The following is a 24815-nucleotide window of genomic DNA, read 5'->3' as shown; positions in this document are numbered from 1 at the left end:
AACTGTCTATTCTCTCACAGCCGCGCACAATAAAGAAACGGTGATTTACTCTCTCCTATTCATAAAATTACCGAGCAACCGGGGCACAATAGCTCTGTTCCCCTAAGGTGTGATGTAACAATCGTATCTATAGCTGAACTCGGTTACCGTCATATGCGTTTAGTCGACCTTTGCTGGTATAGGTCGATTTTGATGGTGTTTCACACCATGAAAACTCTTGAAACTTGGTATGTCATGTCGTGATGGTGGTATTTAACACTGTCCCAAGTTTCTGGGTTTCTACTTAAAGTTTAGGGTAGTAATTCCGTTTCCGAAGTTGAGTGTGTGCTGATCCGTCATGTATCGCAAACAGATTTTACTCAAAAGCCGGTATTGGTATCCATTGATTTTGACGATGTTCAATACTGAGATCGGTTATGACATTTGGCACGGTAAGTCTTAATGTTAGTATCGAACGCTGTACCAAATTTTAAGTTTGTCACTGAACTGTGTTAGTGGTAATTTCGTTTCCTAATTCGAGTGAGAGCTGACTCGTAATTTATCGCTAACAGATTATACGCAAACCGGTATTGGTCTTTATTGATTTTAACGATGCTCCTTACCTAGATCCGTCATAAGCTTTTGCACGGTATGTCTTGATTTTAGTATCGAACGCTGTGCCAAGTGTCAAGGTTGACACTCAATGATTAGGGCAGTAATTTCGTTATCAAGGTCGAGTATGGTAGAGATGTGCTCCGATCTGACACATTAAGCCTACAACGCATTGCGGATTTCACGCAACAGCCGGTGTATCTGCGGTAACGTTAACTGAGATGATGATATCATTCTCAGTTTGCATTAAAATATTTACTTTGATATTATATTCTCCGATGTCAATTTCACCGTGAAATTATGGCCGTCAAGCTATTTGCTTACAACCCCCTGTCTAGCGCGATAGCTATTTAGTTTTCGATGGCGGCTAACAGCTGATCACTTGATCAGCCTATTCCCCAGTAAATTTTACGCAAAATTCGGTGTTGGTCTGTTCGCATTAATTTTGACAGTGTACCATACCGAAAAGGGCCATGAGGCCACGTCTCGATGATGTCATGTAACAGTGTACTAAGTTTAAGGCTTTCATCCACGTATTTATTCGGTAATATATTTTCCAAAGGCGATTTTGCAGCAGACCTATAGACAGTAATAAAGCCGTATGTGTCGTGTTACAGTCTCCAGTTTCAAGGCCAAAATCTCATGCTGTACCGAGACCGAATTTCCGAGGCTGCTATTTTTAGTTCTTCAGAATGATGTTTTGGATTCAATGACAGGCCCAAACTATGAGATAACAATTGCGTGTCTGTCCGAACTCGTTGACCTTTCCAATTAGGCTTAGGCTATCTCTCGAGTTATAGTCATTTCCAGGTCTAGTGCGAACATGAACCGTGTTGAATCTTTGTTCCGTACGCCGTTTACTCAGTTACCACACTTCAAGTCACAGCTCACCGGCGGACCTCTCGTGGCACATACGTTAAAATCATTGTTGCCGGCAAATTCATGTTACCGTACCATCATTAAGTTACTTGTTTACGTTGGAAAACGCCACTGTGACGTCATCTTAATAAAAAGTCGCTTGCAGCCTTTGCCCCACCACCCGATATTGTCACGAGCCGCCACTGCAAACTAGTCGTGTTGGATGCCTTTGCGACGCCATGATTGGCCATCCAGAGTTAAAAATGAGGTTTTATGAACACTGTGCAATATAATTTTCGATACATACATTCCAGAGCAGTTAACTGGTAGCGGTAATTGCCAGAGATGAGCATGGATTAGGATTAGGTTTTGAAAAAACAGGATTTGTGAAATTTTGTCGGATTTGGATTGGATTTGGATTAGACATTTTTTTCGGAACGGATTAGGATTTGGATTGGATTTACCTATTTTCTGGGAGATTAAAATGTCGTGTGGCGAATGGCGACAAACTTTACTCAAATCAGTTATTAATGTACTTATAGTTACTAAGTTATCTTGAATCAAGTGAATCGTTGGTTGTGAAAGAAAATTTTCGAATCCCTCCATTACATAAATTAGTATTTTTTCTGAATTTCCAGTTGGAATCGGATTAGGATTGGACATGGACTTGAATATGAAAAAGTTATGGATTAGGTTTTGGATTTGGATTTGAAGGTTCGGATTTGGATTGGATTAGGACATGGAAATTTCAAATCCGCTCATCTCTGGTAATTGCGCATGTGTCTCCGTGAATATGAAGACTGTCCTGTAGATAATTTTGAGCAAATGCGTCTATTCCCCACCAGAAACCATTAAATTCCCCACCAGTGGGGAATTCCCCACCGTTTGGGAACCACTGCACTATATTAACTGATGTTCCCCATGACCACTGATCAGCATCATTACCCGTAGCGGATTCTTATCGCTGACCTTTCTTTACCAAAATGGGTTGCAACGTTGTAAATTGCTATGCTTTTACGCCTTACCCCAAATATCACTTCCCGTGTCTCGTAACCATAGTCATATCATATTCGTAACCAAATTGATTGGAGTCAGAGGACGAGGGTTACGGTGGTCATGGGGAACATTACTTGATACGATATGGTGCGGTTATGGGAGAAGTGCTGAGGTGTCCAGTGCTCAGGCTATCCATTTTAAATGAGATCCGTTATGAGTTATGAAGACCCCTGCAGCATTTCACTGTAAATCCCATTATATAACGGTATATCATATCAGATTGTCACGTTCATGACAAGATGGATCATGTTATGTGATAAAATATTGCTCCAACCTGCCTGACAGCACTAAACAATAATATCATCTGATTTGACAAGCTGTTCATCAGAAAATTGGCCTACCTCCTCCAAAAAACAGCACAACAGTTACCACCCAGTAAACACATTACAGACCAAAGATGTAGAAAGCGGAGTCCGATATAGTAGATATTAGAGCTCGGCAGGTAGTAGAAAGGGGGATTTTGTGTCGACTCAATTCAATGTCTTTTCCATGTCCTTCAATAATGTAAATATTATGTAGATGCTACAGCCTTTAAACATGGTGAGTAGAATGTAGATCCTACATTAGAAGAATATCCTGATATAATAACCTGTTTTCTACCACTGGGCATAACCTGATCACGGCTGCGTACACACACACACACCACATTATCTACTACATATTAATCACATTTGCGGTAATTTATTCCAAAACGGAATTGACAAGTAAATAATGCCGGTGTAAAAAATGAAACGAACGAAATTACTTGTAGTGCCAAGTAGCAATGAATGAAACTATGAGAACAGTCAGTAATCAGGTTTCATCGTCTGATGATGATAATCACTCTGGCGTTTTCTTTTCAACACCCTGCAGAAATAAAATGAAAATGACGATTATTAGCTAAGACATTCGTACTGCGAAAATGGCAGAGGTAGCCAGTAACGAATGACTCCTGCATTTTTTTCGCCCATAATTTAAAATGGATTTGATTCTGGACTATTTCCACTCAAGTATTTTTTATTATATTTATTATTATTATATGACTAGAGAACTGACTTCAATCGCCACTTCTACTTGATTATCAAGATCAACGATGACTACTTCAGCAATCTTTGAAAACAGCCACTAACACAAAAAGAATTCTTGACTAAAATTTCTTCACATTCTGTCAAAAATGATCAATTCAACAATCCAAATGAATCAGTTATTTGGCAGCTAGTTGGAGAGATATATACCCAAGTCTAGAAAGTGGAATGATACTCTGCCTGGAAAGCTGAAGACCTAACAATATTGTGTACAGAGAACAAAACATTTGAGTGGCTGCACTGGTATAGACATTAACAAATTATTAGAATTGACAGCAAGATAACCAGCAAGACATTAAAAATGAGAATTAGTGCAGTTTCTTAGGCTGTAGCGATACTCAGCCAGGAAAGTAATTGAACTAGCAGAGAGCAAAACGTTGTAAATAAAGCGAGCGAAACCTCCGACAAATGATAAAACATTAGAATCGACAGTCTTACTAGAAGCAGAATAACAATCATGAGGGGTTAGAGAACAGAAGCCGGGAAGTGACCATCAGAAATTACTGAATACTGGCCGAACAGATCCATGACCACTAACAAATGGTCTTTTAATAGTCAATATTGATACCAAATGACACCACCCCTATTTCACCGCAACATTTAGCAAATACAGCGCTGGAGTCAACCTTATATAACCGCTAACCAAACGCCCATTAGTTTTCCCACCTACTACTACGCGCTTCGTGGATGGAAATACGCATTAAAGCGAACGGACGCGACTTGTCACACTCTTGCTATTTCTGCTCCATTTTTTTCTTCGTTCCTCTTCTCTGTCGCTTCCGCTTCAGGAGAGAAACAGTCGGCCGCGTTTACGGATCGTGAATTCCCGGCTTAATGGTGATTCTTCCTCCAATGGTCAGCACCTTGAAAATTGAGAACAATGTTGTTGCAAAATGCATGACAATTTGAAAGTTACATCATTTTAATTATTCCAGTTATGGCCGTGAATCGTTACAAGTGCGGTAACCATAAGAATTATTACTATACTTCAACTACAAATACAATATATTGTATAAAATAATTACCAATTATTTTACGTTGATCGAGTCCCAAATAGATGAAATATGTCAAAAAATTTGCTAAATTTTTTGTATAATTTGACAGATTCCGAAATCTTCTCAAAGTGCACCTTTCAAAAATTTGATATCAAGACTCCCAACATTTTACAATTCGAAGTTGGATGGCTTTACCAATACAAGTACAGTTTGTATCGCAATTGACAATTATGTAGAGAACGCTGCGAGACATGAGAGTAGGCCTACCCTAAAACGTTTCTCTGACAGGGACATTAGGGCTCTTAAAAAAATGACTTTTTTTCTCAAATCGTTCTGGCTACTTGATAAAATTGTTAGGTTTTTTCTGAAATCGTTCTGGCTACTTGATAAAATTGTTAGGTTACCTAATTCAAGCCTACACACCAAATTTGGTTCAATTCCAACCAGTAGCCGCATTGCTACAGGAAAAGAAAGTTTATATTTATTACGGTATATAAAAATAAATAGAAAAAATTTGAAAATTTTCTGTTCACCCCATGAAAGTGTTAGGTTATGTATAGAAACGATGTTCATCAAATTTGGTTCGATTCAAACAAGTGGAAGCGGATAGAAACGATGTTCATCAAATTTGGTTCGATTCAAACAAGTGGAAGCGGAGTTATTGCCATCGAAAAATTTGGATTTGAATAAAATAGTATTTACGGTGGGCACCACTATAATAAATAATTACAGAATTGTGTCACGCTGTCATACTGTTTTACGCGACCGTTGTTATACACTGCATTGTTGCTGTGCTCTGGCTCCATTGATGTTATTTCTACATTCGACATTAATGCGTCATAATTCTCCATCTGATTTTGAATTCAACTCTGTTTTGCTTCCTTTATCGTGCCGGTAGCTCTTTAATTGGCGCGCGAAAAGTTCTTCGGGTTTCAATAACGTTTATCATGAAGGTACTTTTGAAAGCAGTATTAAAATTTTGTACCACCAACCAGTTATTTAATTACTATTTATCTTCAAAGTAAATGCTCATTGCATGAAGCAGGCTTGTAAGACTTGAGTCACGATTTTCTGTTGACTCGACTTGACTCAGGTCATCTTCTCAAAGTACGGAAATGACTCAACTCATTGCGCATGACTTGAGACTCAGACGGCCAAGACCGACATTTCATGATTATTTCAAAGAATAGTACAGCAAATCGCTATTGGGATTTCGCCCATTGATACTGGTATTTGAAAATGCGGCCAGAAACTGCTAAAAGTAAGGAAAATTCGTATATTATAAATGCGACCCACTCGATATCACAAAAAAATATAATAAGTTGGTTTAACAAGACCTAAATTGGAAACTAAGCAGCTAACACAATGACTTATACTCTGGCTCGAGTCATAATACCATAACTCGGACTCGGCCCTCTGCTCGCTGACTTGGACTCGGACTTGACTCGGTGGTGAATTGAAAATGACTCGAGTCAAAACTGTAGTGAAATTGACTTGCGACCCGGAGCCTTGTGACTTGGTTACAACCCTGGCATGAAGCCTCAATAGTTACATGAGTGGGGTGACTAGACAAAGAACACAGTCACATTTGCAGCATATCATGAATGTCTCTTACTATATGTGATCTTGTTCAAATGGAGGTTGATGAAAGTGTATTTCCCATTCTTTCCGACTCTGCTATAATTACACCAGACTGGCAACCTTTTTCATGATGCTTCTTGCTGACTGACCAATATTGTCGCCGCCAACGGTACGAGTGCAAATGTCTGATATGTCAATATAGGAACAGAATTAGTTGACTGTTCATGACCATCCACGCTCAGAGTTGCATCTCAAAGATGCTAAAATAAGCCTAAATATAATCCAAGCAATACGATCGTCCACTTTGACTGACTGAATTTCTAAAAATAATAAACATAACACCTTGATAGTTTCCACATCTTACGTTTATATATACCGTCTGCTATCGGCACAACAAAGTATTTAAAAATAACAAAACAGATTCAACATACCACATATCTTGCAAAGGCTTTTGCTTTCATTCAATATGTCATCAAACTTCTTTAAATCCTCCTTTGTGGTGAGTGGCTTTGGAATTCTTCTAGGATCAATTCCGATATCGTTTTATCATATACAATCTATGGCGGAATAAAAGTTTCGGATAAGTTCTAAAACGAACACAATTTTCCACATAAAAGTCAATTGCCACACGAAATGCCAAATGCTACGGTCCCATTTTACAAGGTATGGCGAGGTAACGTAGTTGTACGTTCATTATAGCTAAACACCAATGAATTGCGGGTTCGAGCCTGACACGTCGACTCCATAATTCCTACCGAAGTGTTGGCCGTTTATCTAGGCTCCTCCTCGCCATCTGATCCGCATAGCCATGTCTTAAAAAGCCTAGGAGTGGGCTGTGCTATAAGTGGGCAGATGGTTGCCGATGAACTCGGCACTTGGTGAATTCGGCTATTATTATGAATTATTAAACTAATAATAGTATTATCAAGTGATTCGTCAATCTTGTAAGGATGTCAGGGCATCCGTAGATCACGCAGTCACGGCGTGATTAGATCACGGATTGCGTAGCCGCAGGAATTGACGCAGCGCTCATATACCGACCACGCGCGGTCTGCTTGGAATCGATGGCGCGAGTGACGGGCCTGTGTCGTGCAAGTTGAGAAGATGGATCTTGTCGTTGTATGTGAGATCGAAGCTGTGGAACATCAAGCGGCGCTTCTTCGTTTATCGATCACAAGCCAGTGTTCCTCATCAACAAATGTTTCGCATGATCACGTCAAAATAAACTATTTTTTGCCTTTGGAGAGACGATTCCACTCTGGGTTAGGGTGTCTCGATAACAGGGTTGAAGGATCCCAAGATTACGAGATCTACCGCGAACCACGACACGTTAAAATTTCCTTTTTGATACTGTTCATTCATTTAAATGCATTTATAATGCGAAGGTGTTCTAGTGCCAATTCCTCCAAGGGCCGAGTTCACCAAGTGAAGAGTGTCGCGTTATTTCCCCGCGGTTACGCAATCTGTGATCTAATCACGCCATGACTGTGTGATCTACGCATGCCCTGACCCCCGTACAACATTGCCAACCACTCAAAGTGCCAAGTTCACCAGAAAACAGTCCAGTAACCAATCATGGTGACCGGTACCGCTACGAGATCTACCACGGCCGAATTCACCAAGTGCTGGGTTTGTGCGGCCGAATTCACCAAGTGCCGAGTTCACTGGTAATCGGGCAGATACGGAATAATAAGAAGAAGAACCGGCCTGGTGTAAAATGACCAGTGTAGTCGAACCACCACCATGAACACCACAAACAAACAAACATCTAACATGGAAAAGAAATTACCTTTACAGCCTTTGACAAACACAGTTAACATTGAAACCAGCAATTTAGGTCTTATTCGAAAGCAGAATAACAAATGTTTTACCGGACATCCTATATGGAATCTCTGTCCATTTTTTGAAATAAATCCTGCGTGATGAGAGCTTTTCTATATAGAATAATTAAGGAATTAAACAGAAAATCCTGCGTGACGTTGCCACCAATTCCAACCAGGCCGGACATATCAAATCAAATGTTGTAAAGTTCATGTAAAATAGCCCAAAATATTATCTTACTGTGACCATATTCTATCAATATGGACTGGCTAGCGAAATTCTCTGGGCCAACATAAACAAGCTGCGTTTGGTTTCAACGATTAATAATCTTGTCACTGGATTCGAGGTATAATTGCATTCAAATATCAAATTTTGCTCCATTAATCAACATCAAGTTGAAAATGTCCATTCTTGCACCAACTTTTATAAAATCAGGATGCCAGTACCAAGGCAGGTAACCTACGAATCAGTGTTCTACAGGTATGTATCTATATGACTTATAGGCCTAGAAAATTCAAGCATAAATATTATGATATAGGTACAGAAGGTAGGCCTACCGGTAATTCAGATGTTTGAAGCGACTTGGACAACTAGATAATTCTAGTGGTCTAATTTCACTAAATTAGAGCGAAATGCCAGTAATATAATTGTAATCTAATTCGGAAAAAACGGTTTAGCTCTATAATTCTAACCTGGAAACGTTGAGACTTTTCTACAGTTATGTCTACGCCTGGTTTGAAGAAAGTCAAACAGCTCTAGGCGTCATATACTACAGGCAATTCGAAATACCCCATAAGCTATATGCTACTGCATATATACCTTTTACCCGCTACCTCATTCAGTCACAATTCCTATATATTTACGGCATTTACCATACAGAAAGAGCGAACTATGCCTGGCTGCTACCTGTTGCGAGTCAAATCTTTGTCACGCGCGATGACGTAAATTTGAATCGCCTGATATATTCTAGAAGTCACGCATCAATAATCATATTCCTAAACGTACAACATCTCACTCACTTACATCTCACTTATTTAGTTATTCTCTGAATAAAACTATTATCCATACTCGTTGAACATACGAGATTACCGAAAGATCGAATATATATCTAATGAAGATCATATATATCAGAAGAAAACGAAACTGTTCGGCCTTAGAGCAACAACACGAATATTCAACACTGGTGACATCCTCACGCAATAAAACGAAGGTAGAACATTGTTTTCTAATGGATATAACGAAGCTACCGCTTGAGATCGAACAAAACCGGATAGTGATTTATCGTTATTGAATGTAACACAAACATTATCCTTTCTACGTCTTTTAGACATACCCGCAAGCGATAGAAAATTCGCATTATTAGGTTAACAACGCGATATAATGAAGTCTAACGCATGCCATGGAACAACACCGAGTTGGAATTTATTCTGATTGAATATAACCACAAGACAACCCTACTACGTATTTTAGACATTCCCCCGACACTTAGAAAATCAGAACCTAATCGAGATGATCCCGGATTATCCTTTTACGGTTTTGTGTTTGCTGGGCAACACAGGAGACTTCAGCCTACCCCCTACCAGGCTTGGATATCTGTCTTAACAAAGACCACGCTGGGAGGGAAATCCCCTTAAGTCACAGTTTTGAAATTGACTTAGGGCTGAGGGGTGTAGCTTAAGCCCGACGACGGGATTAAGTTGACTATTTGAAACACACCCTATGGGTGTCTGGATGAGTGTCTGGATCAAGACAGCAGGCGGATTTGTAACGACGAACGTGACCCGTCATATATATAACATCGATTCTGACGAGAATTAGATCCAAGTATGTCAAAGGATAGGCTACTGTTCCTCTCCATACCAATAAACTGTAAAATACATTTTTCACTACACAGATAACTATATAATCGAAAACTGTAGTCCAGGGATGGCAAACTCAGCTTGGGTCGCGGGCCGGACAAGTCAATGATTGCAGATTACCTCCAAATCCATACCTTTGTTTTTCACGGGAATGCCTGATCATCAACGCTATGCAAAATTATATCACGGGGATTGTGGATTCTATGCGAGCAACATCGTTATTCACAAACAATGGAATTGGCAAAAATATTGGCCGATTTAATACAGTTATAAACCACTAAAACTGTGGCTCCAATAAGTTGTTTATATATAGTGATGGGTGGTCGGCCCTGCGTATTCTTGGTTAGGAATACAAGAGTTGTAAACGCGGGAACGGGGCTCGCACTTTATTGGGTCCGAATAAGGTAAACTGGGGTGCAACCAAAGATATTTCAATGATATCCTTCCTGTAGCTAATATATTCTACGAGTACAAACACGATTTCGGTTTGTCGTTTCCGGCCTCGGTGGGTAACTATTTGGTCCATTTTTCCAGAAAATCGTGAACTGAGTATGCACGGATTGTCACCGATTTGTTTCTGATGGTTACTTGAATGAGAGCTTAACATTTCCGACGGATGTAGGGTTGTGGGTTGTGACCTATAAACATGTTAGACATATACTGTCTTGAGATATTAAAATTAATATTTACGCAAAGTATTTATTACTTAAAATCTCAATTTCTGTTAGAAATGTGCTGGATATACGATACTTTTCAATTTACTCAGAATGACCTCGCGGGCCGGATGAAATTGTCTGGCGGGCTGGATGCGGCCCGCGGGCTGTATGTTTGACACCCCTACTGTGGTCATTATAGTGAACTCGAGAAGTTAGAAGATAGCAGATATATATTGAGGCGATTGAATTAGCTCGTCAATCAAAAGCATATCTGCCATGAAAAAAACGACAAATGACCAATGGCAAAATGACAGGACAGATATTTGTGATTTTCGACGCCTGTATTGAGTAATGCATACATCTTTGACAAGGCGCGGCGATTGTACGCGTAGCTGACATGGAAGTCAATCCTGAACTGCTTGCCTCTTCTATCTTATTAAGTTTAGTAAAGATTTCAGAATCGATATTATGACTGCATTGTATTGCATGTATAGAGAATTAAATGCTAACACCATTCTCGTAGCGCAACATTTAAATCGTTGATCCATCGATTGGCCCTCGGCCCTGAAGCCCGAACTATTTCCTATTGTCAAGTCCAAATCCGACTCAATTTTAAATCCGGGCACGGTCATATCTAACCGTGATATTAACCATAATTTTAGAAAAACTTCCACACAGCCAGTGTTAGTATTATAGAAAGTACAGTATGATAGTAGAAAGTATGGTATATGTACGTTTCAGTATCGAACCAGAAGATTGGCCGGGGCTGCAAATGGAAATTCCAAAGGCCAGTGGCGCGAAACGATTTGGGGCGTTTTCATGCTCCGCTAGAGACAATGCTACAGACATCACCAGGAAAGCAGTGGGAGTGGTAGTGCCAACCTCAGGTGTGGCAGGCGCCTTTCGAAGTGGCATCGGAATTGAATATAATTTTTACCGATTCTTCACAGCGAGAGTCTTCCCGATGATGAGTACATATCGTACGACGATGGGTGAGCCGCTGGAAATGGAAATGCTTCAACCGAGACCGGAGAAATACGACGAGCTAATGTGGTATCAGATGCACCGTAAGTGTAATTCCTGCAAGAACAGCGTGTCTCGTGCTGTCAAATTTAGTTGGATGTTGCAGAATCGAAGATGCGAAATAATGTTTCGGAATTCTCCTTATCCACGTATGATATGAACTTCCCCCAAATTAGGGAAATTTAGTTCCAAATTACATCTGCCATGTCAGTAATCCAGCTGCCGGATCTTCGGTATTTGATACGAAATACCACATGGGTTCAAGGAATAGGTACTCGAACTATTCTCGAGTATCCCATATGCGAGGCTTGAACATGTTGATAAACCGCGGAATCAATAAGTGACGGACAAAGATCAGAATCCATTACAGTACAGTATGCAAGAACTGAAGTGTTTTCCTGTTTATCAGTTTGGTATTTCCGATTCCCGAACTCGGTTTTGTTTGACGATTAGGTCTCAGAGGATTTGATAATTACGGAATACGCCTTCGTGAATTCGCCCGTCATATATAATGACGGGAATTTTGTAATTGCGTAACTGTACTTTGGCGGGTTCATACCGCTGTTGTACTTGACAAAATGTGAATCAGTCACTGAGTGATTACTTTAGCTTGAAATAATGGCGAAGTAGAAGTAAATGTGATATTTACTTTATTTGTGGTGTCATGTGGCCCGATTCGTCGCTAGGTATCGCGCGCATTAATATAGGCTATCACTTCATCACTGATATCAAGGGTTGGAATTAGCAATATTACGTCATGTGACGTCATTAGGTTCGCGTTCGCGTTCACACGAACCTGAACCTTTCGTAGGTTCACACCATCCCTAGTCATTAGTATATTGCTGAAACAGCCAGTGAAGACTAAAACTTACATTTAGAACTGCTACAGTATAGGTTTAAACTACTTTCATCAAATCCACAAGGGACTGTTCTTTTGCTATACTATAATACTCGTAGAGTTATTCCCTTAATAGATTTTGTCACGTGGAAAGCGTTTGTTGTTGTTTTAGTATTATTGGTGTTGCGACAGCTATGCCCATTTTATTTATTACCTGTGCTACCGTAGCCTACTATAGATAAACCTCAATTCATTTAATTATTGGGATTGATTTGTAGCACCTTTAGAAGTAAAATCGTCGTAAAACAATGGCCCCAATATCACGGTAACATGTTATAATTTTGAAAATTGCATTTGTTTATGCAGCCATTAGCCAATCTGCGTTAGTTCCAAATCTGCATCCTATAATGCAGGGGTTCTCAACTTCCCTTGTACAACGGGCCGCATTTTTACAAATAAAGACCCTGCGGGCCGCAGAATATTATTATCATGTATTTGCGGGCTATTATTAAATTCAGGCTACTATAGCCTATTTACCAGTCGTATACTGGCATTTAGTACGTTTTCATGCATTCAGGGGCATTAATGGACAGCGTTCGTAAGTTTACAGCGGCTTTTTTTTTGTGAGAATATGTATCTTCCAGCGGCGCAAGTAAATCCCCGTATGGAGCCTGCATTGCATTCGTTTCCAAGTAGGTAGGTATATGCACCCCCAAACCCTTCCAACAGAGAACTGAACTCCTTGTTTCAATGCGTGAGTGAGCAAGTATGAAATTGCGGCCACTCTTTCGTTACAGAGGCCATTATCATGACTTTCAGCTCTCAGTGATATGAGAAGAAGTCTGTTGTTTGGGGTCATTTCTGAGCAAACCAATCCACCCTTCTCCTTTCCTTCCATGGCTGGTGGAACCCTGCACCAACAGTTACAGGAGTCAGCTTTGTAAATTTGTTGTTTTTCGCATTTCCTCTGCAAATATGTCTATTCTGATAAAATGCACCCAGATACTTAGCTGGAATCGGTGGATTCGTCCAATGCTAGGCTAAAGTAGTCTACGCGGCAACATGGTTCAGAAATGCGATAAAAGATCAACCGGCATTGCTGTTACTCTTCTGGTCACGGTTGAATCAGACAACTGTAGCTTCGAAATTTGTCAGGTCATGATGTCATCGCTGCTAAGTTCGGGAAACAGCGAATATTCGCAGAGTATATTGAAGTCGTATTGAAATCGCACCTTCTCTAGCAGATTTCTTTGGTTTAGCGATATTCTGAGCACTTTTGAACAATGTCTGTAACGTCGCTGCCAATTTTTACAATGCCAGAAATATGGATTGCTGGGCTTGCCACCAAGCTAGCATCGTTTTTTCTAAGATCAGGCGATATGTGAAACTCCAGAAGAAACAGGCGTGGTACAGGCGTGGTATCATTTTAAGCTTCGCCGCTTCGTTACGACAACTGTTCTTTGACAAATATGACACATCGGTTTTCCATTTATATGTGGGAAAGCAAATTCATTGCTCCACGCAGAGTTACAAACCCAGCTTTCGACGTTCTCGTTCCTAGTACTTATGTCTGCTCAAACCATTCACGGTGTGTGAAACACTTTTTAAAAGTGTTCTACGCAGCGGGATTCTCTTGAAGCAGAGTGCAGCCGAATACTGATTCAAAACAAAATCAATCTAAACTTCAGCATAGGCCTATATCATGATACCAGAACACATCAAAGAATGAATAATCAAACGACACAGAGACAGTGCGATAAGAAAGCTTAGTAGCTAAATTAATGTAACAATTCTGTACCAGTAGTAATTGCTTCCGTAATGGAAGATGTCGCGGGCCGCAAAAGAAACGTCTGCGGGCCGCATGCGGCCCGCGGGCCGCGGGTTGAGAACCCCTGCTATAATGGTTCGAAGTTGTCAACAGCAGCCAACGAAATTATACAACGGCTCCTCCCATCGTACTTTATTGTACTATTTCCACGTACATTTATTTATTTTAATTTTTAATATTCATGGTGTGTTAGCAACATGGATAATTCTGAGTCCGCAATTCCCTGTCCTTATTCCCGAGGTGATGACTTCAAGCACGGCCCACTGTCGCTCTACGTTTTTTGTGGAGCCCCGCATTCGCGAATCGGGTGGCAATGATCACTGATCAGTGATCATTGATCAGTCTCGCCCAACCTCTAAAACATCAATGTAGGAATTACGAGGTCGACCTCGGTCAAACTCTGACTAGTAACTCGCGGCCCATTGATGTTGTAGCTGATTATCGTACCCACATTATATCGCCATACCTTTCGATCTCATGATACTACTTACTTGAGTGATTCTCAATCCCGTTTTCTTTTAGGTCTATACTCTTATTACTATTAGCATTATCTCGCAATTATTACTCTTACTTCTACCTGTACTTGAGTACATTTGCTGAATAATGTTGAACATCTCGAATATACAGTAGGCCCATTCCTCATCGAATATACATAATTTAAAACTTTAGCCGGACGACCCCGTATGCTAACTGGCGGAGAGCTAACTACTACCATCGAAGACCCACAGCCGGACCAAACCGGGCTGTATGTGGTGTTGTATCCAACCCGTGACTTCAATGCTCGCCTATACCAACAAGCGGTCTTCAGAATCATTGTACGAGGTACGGACCGAATCAGTGATTGCAATGACAGCATTAAAAGAAGTAAACGCATATTCGCAGCGTGTCCGAGCGACAAATTTGGTCCGATTTGCCAGGAAGAATGCTTGGACTGCAAAAACGGTGGCGTATGTGATATGGATGATGGGACCTGCATTTGCGCAGCTGGGTTTGGAGGAGCGACTTGCGAAAAGAGTTAAGTATACCTTCAGTCAGACGTAAACGATAATGATAACCACCGTTACCACCGATTTATATCATTGGTAACATGCATAGGTCCATATGTAGCTTGAACCTACATTGTAGCACCAGTATCGCCTTATGAAAGTATACTGGAATATTCTTGGCTATATTTAATAACGATTGGGATCTCCTTTCCACGTAGTGCTGATAAATATATTATCTTATAGGCTTACCTTGATATCGCTTCCTGTGCCGTGCATTCACATTCCATTTGGCATTCCCAGACGGTGTTATTTTTGGCATTTCAGGAACCAAATGCCAAAACTGCCAAAAATAAAAAAAATAAAATATCAAAAATAGGACTTTTTGAAAATATAGATTTTTATGATATTTTTGATAAAAATGACAACAAGAATAGGCAGCAGTTTGTATGAAGCGACAGAACAAGTGTGTAAAGCATAATTCTAGAACTATAGGGTCCGTGGATCCTTCGGAGGTCCGCAGACTACTATCCAAGGGGTCCATGAAAGGTTAATGAAAAGGCCAAAAAGTTCAGTGATTGAATCTAGATATACGACCAATATGTGGATTGATCAGCCAGCGATTAAGAAATAGATGATATCCAACGATTAGGAAGTAGATGATCTCTGCACGTAAAAGTAGTAATCAGCATATTTCGGAATCTGTGGTAGCGGGCTCTAGTTCTAAAATTTAGCGCGATAGGTATTTTCCTGTTTTCAATGCGCATGCATTTTATTACATCATGTAGCCACTACGCCAAATTCCATTTCCCTTCAACTTGCATTTGAAAACTGTCCCCATGTTCATTGTTCAATAACTCATAGAGTGTGTCGCGTTTTCCAATAGGGACATAGTTTCGTTAATGAACAGACATGGTGCAGAAGGCCATCAGATCTATATGTACCATACATAAATATCTACATTCGGCGCTTTCTTAGTTTTTCATTACAGGGTGGATAATTTTTCATAATATGAACATTGATTATTGAAGTCACTCATTATTTTAACAGTTGGTCAGGTAGTGAAGGCTACATGATCCAAACGTGTCAGAAATCCTTTTTAATTGTTATCATAAGTATTGTGACTACTCTAAATGTCGGTAATTTAGCACGCATAATGAATCGAATATTTAGAATATATAGTGCAGAAGCACTCGGTTTTGTATCGGGTAAATTTGGTCTCCAACATCGTTTTCAATTCGGATTTAAATCTTGCTGTTTGATGGCACGATTTGGATACTGCATGTTTTGTTACTTCCGTTTCATAGGAAAGACCAAACTGAAGGGTTTTACATGGTTAATTCGAGTCAATAAATATGAATTCATGGCGATGCCAAAACTGCCAAAACTAAAATCTGAAAAATGCCAAAAATAAGCGATTTCTGGTATTTTTGGCATATGCCGAAAATAGCACGGCCTGAGCATTACCTAACGCGAAAACGGACTTTGGCAATATCACGACCACATAGCGGTCATGTAGTTGTACTCGCGTCATTACTCGCGATAGAACTATACGGCCATATCAAACCCCCCCCAGATATCTATTCATTCACTGACATGATTCGTGATGCTCACATTGCATTTTTCAACTAATTATGTTTAACACTTGCCATATTTCGGTTACCAGTCTGTGCGTGTTCTGACGCAAACACGAACAGTCGAGCACCCTAACTACTTCACGAATTGAATGTCATTACCACCAGCATCCCTTGATGCGGGATAAAGACACTCCCTCTATTTCCAATGAGATGTAGGCCTATAACGTGTTGGATATGCACACTGTACCGTACAGGCATGGATAGCCATGGACTAGATATCCGCCGGACTTTTCAATTTTTGACCAGAGTCATTCTCGAATGAGCCGGAATCATACTTTTTCTGATGCGGCCGGAGTATACTATTATAGGTAGTGTGCAGGATTTAGCCATGTCCGGGCTGGATATTTTTTTTATTGTATTCGGCCGAAGCCGGACCGGAGACGGATTCATACATTTTTCTGATATGACCGGAGTCAGGTGGTAAACGGATTTCATTTCGAAAAAATTACACCACACTGCATAGTGTACATTGTACTTTAACAGGCGTGTGCATGTGCACTGTATCCGACTGTTAAATATATTTATTATCCCCCAGTAGGCCTACTAGATGCGAGGATCATTGTAATATAATTTCTGCAGTCTGTGGCGCAAATACTTTCGGACCGGACTGCCAGTACCAGTGTGACGAAAATCCTGAAATCGGTTGCAAAGGAAAGATGTTCTGCAGGCCAGATCCGCTAGGGTGCACTTGTGCGTCGGGATTCTCGGGTGTCGTCTGTAACGGAAGTGAGTGCAAGGACCTATTCTGTTTAACAATTACCGAGATTCTATGCACCTGCATTCATTAGTATGTGAAATAGTTTACTATTCTCTCAGTGCGATTGTGAGATTGCAGATAATATCATTTTTATATTTGGCATACGCCTATACGCCTATACTATGATGTCTTTCCTAATTGGAAGTTGCGATCATTTTGTAGACTGTAAACGTGTCGGTAAAGAAATCGCATTGTCATGAAATACTGAAGTTCCTTTATATTTCATCTTCAACAGGTCCACTCTGTCTAGACTTTCCAACTAGCTAGGTCAGTGGTCGGGAGCCTATGGCTCGCGGGCCCTATATGAGTCTTTTGGGCATAAGATATTGTTCTTTGCCAAATATTCATTTTTGTACTGAATTGATCAGTATTGCAGCGACTCGTTGGTAAATTTTCATCACGGCCAAAATAATTATTCTCGTGGCAGTACAAACATGTCGTTGAGAGGTAAAGATAATGCCATCTTAAGGTTTAGGGGCTCGGACCCCCTCTTTTCAAAATCAACAAATTCAAGTTACTGTCACGCCGGCGGCCAATATCACTCGCGAATTCTATGTACCCGACACGAAATCTTGAATGGTGAAATACGATATTAATCAAAGAGCATACCAGACATGGCGACACCGATTTAGAAACGCAGATTTCAAATACACGCCATAGCTATCCACGTTCTTGATTGGTTAGTATAGCTCTGTATAGTACCGGCGATAAAATGTAGGCGTGTAGTGCAACGTTATGTTACCGCCGAATACTTTGAGAATTGAGAAGTCGATATATTTTCGGAATCAGTGCGACAGTCCCATTCAATTATTATCAGTTATATTTAATTCTAAGCTGCTTACGATGAGTTGCGTTATCAGTGGCGAGGCTTGGCCCGTCTGTGTCTTACCTCTAGCTTCGAGCTTTATTTTCTAACAATAAATACCAGTTTTTACAGAGCAAATATAGCGCACACGAGAAATTCCGTGTAGTAAGTTCGAATTATTGCTGCCATGACGTCACGAATTTTCAATTGTAACGTAAGAGTCGATTGGCATGTATGGCTCTTTGGGAGTGGAGATGGAAAAAGTAGGGCCAATATGGCTCTTCGGACAAAAAAGGTTCCCGACCACTGAGTTAGGATGACCAGCGTTTTTGCAATTACAAGAAATTGTGCAACTTCGAATAAGTTGCTACATTGGCTTTGATCTAAACTGGATCACACGCCCAGGGTTTGTTTGTTTCAGTTAGGGCCTATTCATGATGTTTGTGGACTACAACGGTCATTTACACCAGGCCGGTTTTCAACATTTTAAATTCCGTATCTGCCGACTTGTAGCACGGCCCACTTCTAGGCTTTCTTGTAGGACACCGCTTACGCGGATGAGGTGGCTAGGAGGAGCCTGGATAAACCTCCAACACTTAGGTTGGAATTCTGAAATCGACCTCTGTCGGACTCGAACGCGCAACCATTTGGTGCTGTAGCGGTGGATTATACCACTGGGCTATCTCGCCAACTCGTACGCCCGGGGTATCTTCGGCGGGGTTTTACTACGTGAAAAAATCTTGAAGTTACACTTGGAAATTATAGAATACTGCAGAAATTGAATAGGCATAGAGCGGTCAATCGCATAACTTACTATTTGTGGTGCTGCAATCATCATTGGTAGGGACGTGGAAGTATATGAGTAGAGTCGTACATGTGGAAGTCTCTGTTTCCAAGTAAATAAAACATCAAGTATTCTAGAACTAGTTTTACCTCATAAATCAAAATTGATAAGCAGAGATAGAAGTACCAGTGTAGTCCAAAATAATCACCGTATCATTTAGCAGTGTAAGTACAAGTAAAACCGACTTCAGTACTCAAAAAGTAGAAGTATACTTCGTTTCCCACCCCCTCTCATAACTTGTGATCCTTACCTCAGCAAGGTTACCACACATGTGAATGTGATAAACCAAGAGGCGGACAAAGCAGTCATTGTTGTTACGCAAGTAGAAGTAACCATTTACTGGTAACTAAAAAAGTAAGTATTCGATGGTTCTATAGTTGTGCCTCAACACGAAAACTGATGGTGAAGTAGAAATAGTCTAAAATCCTAACCACATCAGAAAGTACTGCAAGTAGCATAAACCTACTTGAAAATAATGCAAACGTTGATGTCTGATTTGAAAGACTACTCTAAAGGGTTTCGACACCTTCCCATCTTCTCACTGTATCGCAATATTGTGGTACGTTTAAAAGCATAAAATTATTAATAAAATATAATAAACTTCAAAAGTAGAAGTATTTACATTACTTTTCACTTACGCGTCCTAAATCTCTACCATTCAGAATGCGGACTCGGCAAGTACGGAATCAACTGCGAAAGCGAGTGCCATTGCGCCAGAGGCGCCTGCGACCCTATTACGGGGAAGTGCATCGACGGGTCGTGCGCTGCTGGTTGGACGGGTGAAAACTGCCAAGAAACCTGCCCTCCTTTCAGCCACGGGCCCGACTGCGAGATCAGCTGCGGAGTATGTTACGGAGATCTGTCTTGCAACAGAACAACCGGCGAATGCCCCGGCGCCCGCGCGATCGAAGTGGACGAAGGCAGCGCGTTTTACAGTTTGGAAATGGAGCACGTCGAGATGGATGAAGACGAGGACGTTGTGTATTACTGTGATTACGGCTATGCCTCTCCGATTTGCGACGAACCTTGTCACAACGGAACATGGTGGAAAGATTGCGTGCGAGAGTGTCACTGCATGGGCGGCGTGGCGTGCAATCCCAAAAACGGCGAATGCGATCCCGCATCTGCAAATGAGACCGCAGGCTCCTGCGCCGCAGGCTGGCTCGGAGTGTCGTGCGATGAAAGATGTGAAAACGGAACCCACGGAATACTCTGTAAAGACACGTGCGGCTCATGTGCGGGCGGAAGTCCGTGTAACTCAGAAACGGGCCACTGCGAACACCCTGGGTCTGAAGGGGAGCTGTGTATACCGGGATTTGTGCCACCTCTTTGTAAGGAAGTGTGCCCCGAAGGGTATTTCGGCGTTAATTGCGCGTCGCCATGCAGATGTCACAACGTAACAGTGTGTGAGCCTGTGGACGGAGCATGCGAGGATTTGTGTGCTACTGGGTATCAAGGTCTTGGGTGAGTTGACAAGTTGATTTTTCCACTGTGATAACATAATGTATGTTCGAAATCAGATATGTTCGAAGAGCATTCAGCGGCGTGACTTTTAACTGAAACCAAAAGTGCAAGAAGGAAATTTTTCGCCTATAATAAACTATTACCAGAATACGCGCTTTCTAATGCACCGTACGTTGAATCGTAGCGTTGCTTGTAGATCTTGGCGTAACAATCCGTCCCTAAACCGAATAACGTAATTTTTATGCTCGTACTGACGATTTAGCTTTCGAGTTAATGTTAGCTTTCTTTCACGGCATTGTTTTTGGATTTGGTACCCGGCGTATCCAGAGAGAAAATATTAATCCGTTTGTCAGTCTTCACTTATTACTAACATCGTATAGTATGGCCACGAATCCATCGGACTTTCCTAAGAATGGTTTCTTGCAATCCGTTTTCATGCGTATGAATCTCCTATCAATAACGTTTGCATGTTTTCAAGTCAACGAACACGGAACAGTGCACATTCACGTGTCAGTAAATGGCTTGAAAAAACTTTAGAACCACTGCTACATACACCAAATGCATAAATTGTACATCTTGCATCTCTGAATGATTCCAGTTAACATTTGCATTTACGCCTCGTTCCCCACGGAAATGTTTACCGTTATTCCTTATCGTAACCGTAAGCCCATAACGCTCCATGTTGTTTCAGATGCCAGGAAAATTGTGATAATGGTTCTTACGGTCTGGGTTGCGTAGGAGAATGCGGAATGTGCCGAGACAAAGTACCGTGCAATGTATTCAATGGTAGCTGTGTCGATGGGTGTATGTTGGGCTGGGCGGGGGAAACCTGTCATAACGCTACACTCTGTGACGAATACGAATGCCAAAACAATGCAACGTGTGTACAAGTGGACAGCATATACCGGTAATTGAAAGGTTTATTCATAATTATGTCATATTAAACCGATGTTGGTTGTTATGTGACCAATAGCAGCGCCTTTCCGATAGGTAATACGAACATGCGCGAAAAAAATGAAATGCCGTAATGGTTTTGATATTTAGATGCGAATGTCAGCCTGGTTATGCCGGAGGTCACTGCGAAAAGAAGATGCCGCCGTGCCACTCTACGCCGTGTCAAAACCAAGGGATGTGTATGGAAGTGGATGTCGACGAATACATATGCCAATGCTTCTTTTCCTATTCCGGAAAAAACTGCGAAGGTTGGTGTCAACATTACCAGCATATTGGGTTTCGTAACATATCGTAAGACAAAAGTTATACCTCAGTAAATTCATGGCGACTTCCAATATCCTGACGCAAACCAGGTAATATTGTCCCTATATAGTGATGCTGATATGATAATAAGATTCATCATTTTATCAGTCATGTTTTCTTGTTCAGTATTCATTGAAGGCATGTCGAGGAACAACTTCAGCGACTTGCACGCCGCTATTGCCGCACTGGTTGCCATAGCGTTGGTTTTGGCGATTGTGGGGGTATTAGCCTACAAATGCAGGTAATGCGTGCGAAGGTATTGTAATATTCAATATCAAGTCTTTATGCCACTTGTTTCACGTTCTGGGTTCAGAGCCAAAGAGATGGAACGGTTGAACGGAGCTGGTAAGATGTCTGATTTTCCATTAATACCACTAGTGTCTAGACTCTAGGTGTATACATTAGGGTTGCCATCCCAGACATGTCAGAAATTTCACTGCGCAAACTGCGTCCGGGAGGAAATGCTGAAATATACCTAAATGTCCGGAATTTTGAAGGCTTGAAGCGAGCTGAAATTTTTTCGTAAATCAACATCAGCAATATCTTATTTTTGGAAAGATTTATGCTACTTGAAATTTTTCTTTGCGCTGAGCGCGATTTAGTGTCAGATATATTAATTTTAGTATTGGTACCACTGTCATCGCATAAGCTGCATGCGATAAAAAATAAATTAAAATAGGCCTACCTATCATTTATTGTAAAAAGACTAAGTGTAATCGAAATTTTAAGAGGACCTTATATTCCTCGTGTCGGTAATTCCGTTTGGATGCTTTAGTGAAAGATAGTAGTTAACAAGCTTGGGGTCGTTTGCCTTTTTCTGGGGATCGCGAAGATGTTGAACTCAATCAGCTTCTAACATAGGCCCCCGTGAGTAAGTCTGACAAAAGGTGCTGACCAGTGACCATTTGTTCCACAAAAACATTTTCGGCTTGTGGAAAACTAAAAAAAATTATAAAACTCCAGTGCCACCCTTGCGCCGAGAAAAGATGCTTTAAAAAAGATAGATGTTTTTATTATATGAACAGAAAATATACAATAGAAAGGAGGTTGAATTGTTTACAAACCAACCCGCATTTGGTAATGTACATCTATAGATATTAAAAGGATTTTTGGATATGACGAACAAAACCACCTGCGTTGAAATCGCCAAACAAACAGCAACACGCATTTTATCATTCATTCCAAGTAGTGTCTTTCGTTACAGCTTTTAATTTCTCATTTCACTCAAAAAAGAACACCATGTCACCTAGCCATGAATATGCAAATTATTTTAACTCAATATTGATTGTTTTGCACCGATTATTGGAATAAGATTTGCTAGCAGACAGCTAAAAATCATCCAATTTCTTCTGAAGAAATATATTTAAATTGTAAATAGGCATTTTCGTAAATCAATTAGCTGCCCTTCTTCGGAAAGATTGCTCCGTTTATTAGGATGCCATAACTGATTTAATTGTCACTTGGTATTATTTACCAGCTGTTGAAAAATTAAAACGTCTTTAAGTCGCATATGCTAGTCTTCAGGCCTTTTTCAAAATATTTATACAGTTCTTTTCCAAAACTCCAAAACTGTTCGCGGCACACCTGAGAATCTGTGGCGGTACACTAACGTGCCGCGGCACAAAGTTTGAAAATCACTGTTTTGCATTGATGATGTCATTAGGTAATTCGAGAGCACTTGAGCACAGCACTTGCATCAGCGACGGCTAAAATCATGCGGCAAAAATCTCCCATCGCAGTACCGGTCCTACATGTAGTCAACTACAAAAGTCGAAACCCAAGTTCTTACTGCTGACCGGAAGTGGGGTAATAGAATAAATGATTTTATACGTGTGGATCGAATTGCATTACAACTTTACCAGTCGGAATGACTGTAAATAGCAAGTCAGCAACTTCCGTTGCTGTTGTTATAGTCAACGAAATATCAGCGCAAAGCGTCTGAGCTGAGTCCTCTCTCGGCACGAAAGAAAAAATGTGCTGATGTCTTTCCTGCGGTTTGCTGCGTTTGCTGATTTAGCCGTAACAGAAGCTAATTGTTGCGGTTTGTTGATAAATTTTGGGTATTATAGCTCCTCAGTTTGATGAACCAGGCAAAGCATTTGTTGCAGTTATAGGATAATGTAGTTCTACATACATAATAATTGATCAAGTATAGATTTTATGACAAGATAATATTATTGCACACCATTTATTACTCTAATCATGCGAACACGTTCCGCCTCGTCCACGATGCTCTGGTGACGCAATCGGTTAGCGCGCCGTACATATAAGACAGTTGGGGTACTTGCGAGTTCGAGCCTCGCCTTGGGCACTTTTTTGACAAACTCAACGGGTGAAATACCATATCGCTCAATGCGCAAATTTGTGAACCAAATCAAACTTGAGTTACGGTGATTAACTTTCTGCTGTCCGCAAAAGTCAATGATATATTCCGAGGAAGGATATATGCCAAATCAATTTAATTATCCATACGCAAGCGTTATTACTAGGGCGATTTTTTGACATGTCAAAAATTTTTCAAAATTGTAGTGTTAGGTCAGAAAATTGTCAATGGATTCGCAATTTATTCACTCTAAGCCAGTGGTTCCCAACCGGGGAGGAATTCCCCCCTTAGGGGGAATTTTGCAATTTTTAGGGAGGAATTCCACTTTAGAATTGTAACAGATTTCCCAAATTGTTCATGTCTGAACTGTCATGTAGTCAACCAGTTATATCCGAACGCATGCTCCTTATGGCTGTTTTTATTTGATGAAAGTATGTTCAAATGCTATTTGTAATCTCTTTTTCACATACAAATTCCCCTTCGTTTTTTTTAAACTAGTTCAGATGTGCTGCAGTTCGCAAGACGATTTTGTAGGCCAGCGACGGCCTCTTAATCAAATATATCCTAAGCGAGCA

The 24815-nt window shown here is 40.7% G+C and overlaps 1 protein-coding gene and 2 long non-coding RNA genes across 4 annotated transcripts in view; 2 read left to right on the top strand and 1 right to left on the bottom strand.

The window, feature by feature from the left end:
* LOC145454145 (uncharacterized) overlaps positions 1–24815 on the top strand; it is a 184737-nt gene that overhangs the window by 85938 nt on the left and 73984 nt on the right. The gene's annotated exons all lie outside the window — the stretch shown is intronic.
* LOC145453334 (uncharacterized) overlaps positions 1–24815 on the top strand; it is a 37906-nt gene that overhangs the window by 8043 nt on the left and 5048 nt on the right. Inside the window, exons 3-12 of the mRNA XM_080331307.1 lie at positions 11223–11368; positions 11432–11548; positions 14840–14992; positions 15053–15184; positions 17370–17516; positions 19859–20660; positions 21352–21567; positions 21705–21862; positions 22044–22158; positions 22231–22262. Coding sequence (XP_080187433.1) covers positions 11223–11368; positions 11432–11548; positions 14840–14992; positions 15053–15184; positions 17370–17516; positions 19859–20660; positions 21352–21567; positions 21705–21862; positions 22044–22158; positions 22231–22262 — 2018 coding nt within the window. The remainder of the gene's footprint in view (positions 1–11222; positions 11369–11431; positions 11549–14839; positions 14993–15052; positions 15185–17369; positions 17517–19858; positions 20661–21351; positions 21568–21704; positions 21863–22043; positions 22159–22230; positions 22263–24815) is intronic.
* LOC145453335 (uncharacterized) lies at positions 2883–7112 on the bottom strand. 2 transcript variants are annotated; one of them, XR_013919732.1, is made up of 4 exons: positions 6577–7112; positions 6180–6330; positions 4236–4432; positions 2883–3351 (listed from the first exon to the last, which is right to left on the bottom strand). It is a non-coding gene; the product is annotated as an uncharacterized LOC145453335 (long non-coding RNA). The 2 variants fall into 2 exon arrangements; XR_013919731.1 differs by lacking the exon at positions 2883–3351 and having other exon boundaries at positions 3890–4432; positions 6577–7103.

The sequence above is a fragment of the Botryllus schlosseri genome, chromosome 13 (assembly GCF_051294905.1).
Source record: "Botryllus schlosseri isolate E-star chromosome 13, Bs_hap1, whole genome shotgun sequence".
Lineage (NCBI taxonomy): Eukaryota > Metazoa > Chordata > Ascidiacea > Stolidobranchia > Styelidae > Botryllus > Botryllus schlosseri.
Note: the sequence above shows the minus strand (reverse complement) of the source record. Positions and strands in the feature narration are given on the sequence as shown.